This window comes from Charadrius vociferus, unplaced genomic scaffold (genome assembly GCF_000708025.1).
Source record: "Charadrius vociferus isolate BGI_N301 unplaced genomic scaffold, ASM70802v2 scaffold894, whole genome shotgun sequence".
NCBI lineage: Eukaryota > Metazoa > Chordata > Aves > Charadriiformes > Charadriidae > Charadrius > Charadrius vociferus.
In genome coordinates this window covers 54,547-62,004 of record NW_009647843.1, presented here as the reverse complement: position 1 = coordinate 62,004, position 7,458 = coordinate 54,547, and the positions used below count along the sequence as shown (strand labels likewise).

At 54.6% G+C, this 7,458-nt stretch overlaps 1 gene segment (V, D, J or C); it reads right to left on the bottom strand.

Moving 5' to 3' along the window:
• Nucleotides 1-1,221: 1,221 nt before the first annotated feature.
• On the bottom strand, nucleotides 1,222-6,130 carry LOC104284509. The segment is given in 5 exon segments: nucleotides 1,222-1,607; nucleotides 2,588-2,905; nucleotides 3,536-3,853; nucleotides 4,996-5,278; nucleotides 6,107-6,130. Coding segments are annotated over 5 exon segments (1,329 nt in total).
• Nucleotides 6,131-7,458: the final 1,328 nt, after the last annotated feature.

Here is a 7,458-nt window from a genome sequence, read left to right as displayed (position 1 = left end):
CCCAAAACTCTACTGGAAAGTGACGGGATGAGGGACTTTTTTGCTGTGTTTGGCTAAAAAACCCCATTTTCACCCTTTTTCCACCCAATTCTGGGCCAGAAATATGCTGTGAGCAATGTGGCCATGAGGATTTTTGGTGCAAGTGGCTAAAAACCCCCATTTTCACCCTTTTTCCACCCAATCCTCACCCAAAACCCTACTGCAAAGTGAAGGGGCGGGGGATTTTTTTTTGTATGTGCGGCAAAAACCCCATTTTCTCCTGTTTTCTCCCCAATTTTTGGCCAAAACCTTACTGCAAAGCAAGAGACAATGAGGATTTTTGGTGTGTGCAGCTAAAAAAACCCATTTTCACCCTTTTCCCACCCAATTCTTGGCCAAAACTCTGCTGTGAGCAACGTGGCCGTGAGGATTTTTGGTGTGTGCAGCTAAAAAAAACCCATTTTCACCCCTTTTCCACCCAATTCTGGGCCAAAAACATGCTACGAACAACGTGGCCATGAGGATTTTGGGTAAAAGAAGTTAAAAAACCCCATTTTCACCCTTTTCCCACCCAATTCTCGGCCAAAACTCTGCTGCGAGCAACGTGGCCGTGAGGATTTTTGGTAAAAGAAGTTAAAAAACCCCATTTTCGCCCATTTTTCACCCAATTCTTGGCCAAAACCCTTCTGCGATGGAGGGCACCCCGAGGCTTTGGGGGCCGCGTGCCGTGCAAAGTCCTTTTTCCTCCCGTTTTTTCCCCAAAACCCCCCTCCAAATGCCAAAAAAAGCCCCGAAAAAAACGCATTCCTTCTCCTTGAACCTCCCGGTTGGGTCGATGGGGTTTTTTTGGGGGAGAAAGGGCCGTTTTGAGGGGAATTCCCCTCTTCCGCAGGCGGGGAGGGGCGGTTGGCGAGAGGTCCACCCCTAGAGCTTCTCAGCTTCCTCCTCCCCCACCACCACCACCTCCTGGACCTTCTGGAGGTGAAGCCACCTCAGATGGTCCCTCAAAGAGGTCCCACCCCCCCCTAATTCACCCCTTAATCCCTATTAAGCTGGCGAAGGGGGGAGGGGAGGAGAAAGTTACGGAGGTGCCACCACGAAGACCACCACCACACCCCCTCCCACGGGCGATTTCGGCGCCGAAATTACAGTTTTGGGGGTTTTTTTGTTGGTTTTTGAGGGGTTTTTTGGTGTCTTTTTTTTTTTTATTATTATTATTGGGATGCGGAATTACAGCTGCCCTCAGTAGCAGGTGACGTCGGAGTCGGCCAAAACCACCGAGACGTTGACGGCGGTGGGTTTACCGATGCTCTTGTCCAGGTTCTTCTGCACGAACTTCATGGGGATGCCGTCGTGGCCCACCACGCAGGCGAAGGAGTCGCCCCGTTGCCAAGCGGTCGCCGGCACGCTCAACTTGCTGTAGACGGCGTAAGTGGCGCCGTCTTCTTGAGGGCCAAAGATGGAGAAGCTCTCGGGGGAGACGGGACGGTCTTCTTGGGTCCAGGTCACCAAGATGTCCCGAGGACGGAAACCCAAAGCCAAACAGGTCAAGGTGGCCGTCTCTTGCCGGGCCAGTTCCTCGGCGGGGGGAGGGAAGACGTAGACGGAAGGGGGCGTCACAGAGACGGCTGCTGCAGGTGGGGTGGGGTGGAAGAGAACGGTCAAAAGCGGTGGGAGAGCGACCGGCGGGGTGAATTCCTCCCGTAGACTGGCCCAGTTGGCCCTCCCAGTTGGCTAGACCTCTCCAGTAGACTGGTCTCCAGCCCAGTTGGCTCTCCTGGTAAGCTAGACCCTTCCAGTAGGCTGGTCTCCAGCCCAGTTGGCCCTCCCAGTTGGCTAGACCTCTCCAGTAGACTGGTCTCCAGCCAAGTTGGCTGTCCCAGTTGGCTAGACCTCTCCAGTAGACTGGTCTCCAGCCAAGTTGGCTGTCCCAGTTGGCTAGACCTCTCCAGTAGACTGGTCTCCAGCCCAGCTGGCTCTCCCAGTAAGCTAGACCCTTCCAGTAGACTGGTCTCCTCCTGTAGACTGGCCCAGGTGGCCCTCCCAGTAAGCTAGACCTCTCCAGTAAGGTAGACCCCACCAGTAGACTGGTTTCCTCCTGTAGACTGGCCCAGTTGGCCTTCCCAGTTGGCTAGATCCTACCAGTAGACTAGCCTCTTCCAGTAGACCCTCCCAGTTGACCTCTCTGGTAGAGAAGACCCTTCCAGTGGACAAGTTCCATCCAGTAGATGCTCTTTCAGCAGGGTGGCCCAGTTGACTCTCCCAGTAGCCCCAAGCTCTCCAGCTAGACCCTTCCAGTTGGCTATACCTCTTCCAGCAGACCCTTCCAGTTGGCTAACCTCTTCCAGTAGACCCTTCCAGTTGACTAACCTCTTCCAGTAGACCCTTCTAGTTGGCTAACCTCTTCCAGTAGACTCTCCCAGTAGACCAACCCAGTAGACTGGACTTTTCCAACCATCTCCTTCACCTTCTTGTCCTCCTCCCCGCCCCAACCCGCTTCTCCTTCTCCTCTCCTTTGTCCCCCCACCTCGGTGGCCACCGCCTCGGTGGTCACCGATTCGGAAGGCGGGGACAACGTGGGGCGGGCGAGAAGGGGCGTGGCGCCTACCTAGGTCTTTCTTCACCACCCTGGTGAAGGTCTCCTCCAACTCGGGGATTTTCACGGTGCAGGTGAACTTCTCGCCGGAGTTCCACTCGTCGGCGCAGATCTTCAGGGTACTGGTGAGGCGGTAGAGACCATTCTCCAACTTTTGGGGAGAACCGGAGGTGACATCCAAAGCGCTGCCCGTGTCCCGCTTCCAGGTGAACTTCACCTCCTGGGGGGTCTTCACGTTGGTGGCCACGCAGGTGACGCTACCGTTCTGGCTGAGGTAGAGGTCCTCCAGCGACGGGGGGAGGAGGGTGACGGCCACCTCCGGTTTGCAATCTGGTGGAGGGGGTTGGGGGGGTGGAATGGGGTGGGAGTGGGGACATCTTGGGCGGACGCCAAAATTTGGGGGGCCTCCACCTTTCGGTGGGACCCCCACCAAAGACAAAAAACCCACTGGTCCAATTGGCAGGACCATCATCCATCATCCACCCATCTGGTGGGTCCACCAACCCCTGTATCTCCATATACTTCCACCATCCATCCATCCAACCATCATCCGCCCATCTGGTGGGTCCACCAACCCCCGTATCTCCATATACTTCCACCATCCATCCATCCAACCATCATCCGCCCATCTGGTGGGTCCACCAACCTTCGTATCTCCATATACTTCCACCATCCATCCATCTGGTGGGTCCACCAACCCCCGTATCTCCATATACTTCCACCATCCATCCATCCAACCATCATCCACCCCTCTGGTGGGTCCACCAACCTCCGTATCTCCATATACTTCCATCGTCCACCCCTCTGGTGGGTCCACCAACCCCCGTATCTCCATATACTTCCACCATCCACCCATCCGGTGGGGCCACCAACCCCTCCATCTCTACGTACTTCCACCAACCCTCCAACCTTCTCCATCTTCCACCCATCTGTGACCTCCAGGAGACCAGAGGGCCTCACCTGCGCAGAAGGTGCTGATGTTGAAGACATTTGGGTCCTTCACCGACGGGTGGGTCACCTTGCAGGAGAACTCAGCCCCGTGGTCCCAGCTCTGCCGGCTGACGTTGACCTGGCTGGTGAAGGTGACCTTGTCCTGGGAGCACTTCTCGCAGGTGGAGTCCACTTGGTTGAGGTCCGCCGCCTCGTGGTTCATCAACCATTCCACCTGAGCATCACCAGCGGTCTCCCCCTCGACGAGGCACATCAGGAGGACTTCCTCGGAGTACTTGTTGGGGTCGGCCAAGAGCTTCACCGTTGCGGGGGGATCTCTGCACATGGCTGTGGAACGGGGACATCATGGAGAAGAGTTGACCAAGATGTGGTGCAAGGCTGGGAGCAGGGAAAACCCATCTAGATGTCCACCACCAACCCATCTAGGTGTCCACCATGGCATCACTCAAGGCTGGGAGCAAGGCCAACCCACCTAGATGTCCACCACCAACCCATCTAGGTGTCCACCATGGCATCACTCAAGGCTGGGAGCAAGGCCAACCCACCTAGATGTCCACCACCAATCCATCTAGGTGTCCACCAAGCCATCATGGAAGGCTGGGATCCAGGATAACCCATCTAGATGTCCACCGCCCACCCATCTTGGTGTCCACCGAGCCATCATGGAAGGCTGGGAGCAAGGACAACCCATCTAGATGTCCACCAAGACGTCACTTAAGGCTAGGAGCCAGGCTAACACATCTAGATGTCCACCACCAACCCATCTTGGTGTCCACCAAGACGTCACACAAGGCTGGGAGCAACCTCAGCCCATCCAGGTGTCCACCATGACGTCACTCAAGGCTGGGAGCAAGGCCAACCCATCCAGATGTCCACCACCAACCCATCTAGATGTCCACCAAGATGTCGTGCAGGACCGGGAGCAAGGCCAACCCACCTAGAGGTCCACCACCAACCCATCTAGATGTCCACCAAGATGTCGTGCAGGACCGGGAGCAAGGCCAACCCACCTAGAGGTCCACCACCAACCCATCTAGATGTCCACCAAGATGTCGTGCAGGACCGGGAGCAAGGCCAACCCACCTAGAGGTCCACCACCAACCCATCTAGATGTCCACCAAGATGTCGTGCAGGACCGGGAGCAAGGCCAACCCACCTAGAGGTCCACCACCAACCCATCTCCAACCCACCTAGATGTCCACCACCAACCCATCTAGATGTCCACCATGACGTCACTCAAGGCTGGGAGCAACCTCAGCCCATCTAGATGTCCACCACCAACCCATCTAGATGTCCACCATGACGTCACTCAAGGCTGGGAGCAACCTCAGCCCATCTAGATGTCCACCACCAACCCATCTAGATGTCCACCATGACGTCACTCAAGGCCGGGAGCAAGGCCAACCCCGTCCAGGTGTCCACGGTGACGTCACGCACCGCCGCGAGCCCCTCCCCGTCGCCCTTCTCACCTGGGACCTCCTTGATGACGCTGAAGGAGGGGCCGTGGTCCACCTTGCACTGGAATTTGTTGTCGTCCACCACGGCGGCGGGGACGGTGTACTGGGAGCTGAAGCTGTAGTAACTGTTGCCGCTCCGGATGGTGGGGAAGGTCTCCACCTCGCCGGCCACGTTGGAGATCCAGGTGAGGGTGGCCGGTTCGGGGAAGAAATCGCTGACTAAGCAACCCAAGGTCACCTTCTCCTCGCAGGGACGACAGGGGACCAGGGGGTAGACCGTGGGGTTGGCGTTGGACTCTGGAGAGGAGAAGAAGTCCGGTTGGTTGGTTGGTTGGTTTTTTTTTCGGGAGGGCGACGTGGCCGTTCGGTGGCCGCAGTTGAGTGGTCGGTGGCCCAGTTGGAGGACCTCCGGGATGTGGGTGGTGGGGTGGGGAAGTTTGGGGGGAGGGGGAAAGTGGTGGCACCGAAAGCCGAAGCTGGGCTTGGCTACCAAAACTATATGCTGGGCTACTTAGAAGACCTTAAAGTTGAGCTTGGCTAGCAGAAGTCGGCGCTGGGCTTCCTAGAAGTGCTTAAAGCTGAGCGTGGCTACCAAAACTCGCAGTCGGGCTTTCCTCGACGGGCGTGCGGCCAAGCGTGGCTACCTCAGCCCCGGGGCTTCCCCGGGGGAGACTGAGGCTGAGCGTGGCTACCAAAACTCAATGCTGGGCTACTTAGAAGAGCTTAATGTTGAGCTTGGCTACCAAAACTCAACACTGGGCTTCCTAGAAGAGCTTAAAGCTGAGCGTGGCTACCAAAACTCAAGGCTGGGCTACTTAGAAGAGCTTATATTTGAGCATGGCTAGCAAAACTCAAAGCAGGGCTACCTAGAGAAGACCTTAATGCTGAGTGTGGCTACCAAAACACAATGGTGGGATGCCTAGAAGAGCTTAAAGCTGAGTTTGACTAGCAAAACTTAACAATGGGCTATCTAGAAGAGCTTAATGCTGGGCTTGGCTACCGAAACACAATGCTGGGCTACCTAGAAGAGATTAAAGTTGAGATTGGCTACCAGAACACAATGCTGGGCTACCTAGATGACTTTAAAGCTGGGCTTGGCTACAGAAACTCAACGCTGGACTACCCAGAAGAGCTTAAAGGTGAGCATGGCTAGCAAAACTCAACACTGGGCTCCCTAGAGAAGACATTAATGCTGAGTGTGGCTACCAAAACGCACTGCTTGGCTTCCTAGAAGACCTGAATGCTGAGCTTGGCTAGCAAAACTCAACGCTGGGCTACCTAGAGAAGATCTTAAACCTGAGCGTGGCTACCAAAACTCAATGCTGGGCTACTTAGAAGAGCTTAAAGCTGAGCGTGGCTACCAAAACTCAATGCTGGGCTACTTAGAAGAGCTTAAAGCTGAGCGTGGCTACCAAAACTCAATGCTGGGCTACTTAGAAGAGCTTAAAGCTGAGCGTGGCTACCAAAACTCAATGCTGGGCTACTTAGAAGAGCTTAAAGCTGAGCGTGGCTACCAAAACTCAATGCTGGGCTACTTAGAAGAGCTTAAAGCTGAGCGTGGCTACCAAAACTCAATGCTGGGCTACTTAGAAGAGCTTAAAGCTGAGCGTGGCTACCAAAACTCAATGCTGGGCTACTTAGAAGAGCTTAAAGCTGAGCGTGGCTACCAAAACTCAATGCTGGGCTACTTAGAAGAGCTTAAAGCTGAGCGTGGCTACCAAAACTCAATGCTGGGCTACTTAGAAGAGCTTAAAGCTGAGCGTGGCTACCAAAACTCAATGCTGGGCTACTTAGAAGAGCTTAAAGCTGAGCGTGGCTACCAAAACTCAATGCTGGGCTACTTAGAAGAGCTTAAAGCTGAGCGTGGCTACCAAAACTCAATGCTGGGCTACTTAGAAGAGCTTAAAGCTGAGCGTGGCTACCAAAACTCAATGCTGGGCTACTTAGAAGAGCTTAAAGCTGAGCGTGGCTACCAAAACTCAATGCTGGGCTACTTAGAAGAGCTTAAAGCTGAGCGTGGCTACCAAAACTCAATGCTGGGCTACTTAGAAGAGCTTAAAGCTGAGCGTGGCTACCAAAACTCAATGCTGGGCTACTTAGAAGAGCTTAAAGCTGAGCGTGGCTACCAAAACTCAATGCTGGGCTACTTAGAAGAGCTTAAAGCTGAGCGTGGCTACCAAAACTCAATGCTGGGCTACTTAGAAGAGCTTAAAGCTGAGCGTGGCTACCAAAACTCAATGCTGGGCTACTTAGAAGAGCTTAAAGCTGAGCGTGGCTACCAAAACTCAATGCTGGGCTACTTAGAAGAGCTTAAAGCTGAGCGTGGCTACCAAAACTCAATGCTGGGCTACTTAGAAGAGCTTAAAGCTGAGCGTGGCTACCAAAACTCAATGCTGGGCTACTTAGAAGAGCTTAAAGCTGAGCGTGGCTACCAAAACTCAATGCTGGGCTACTTAGAAGAGCTTAAAGCTGAGC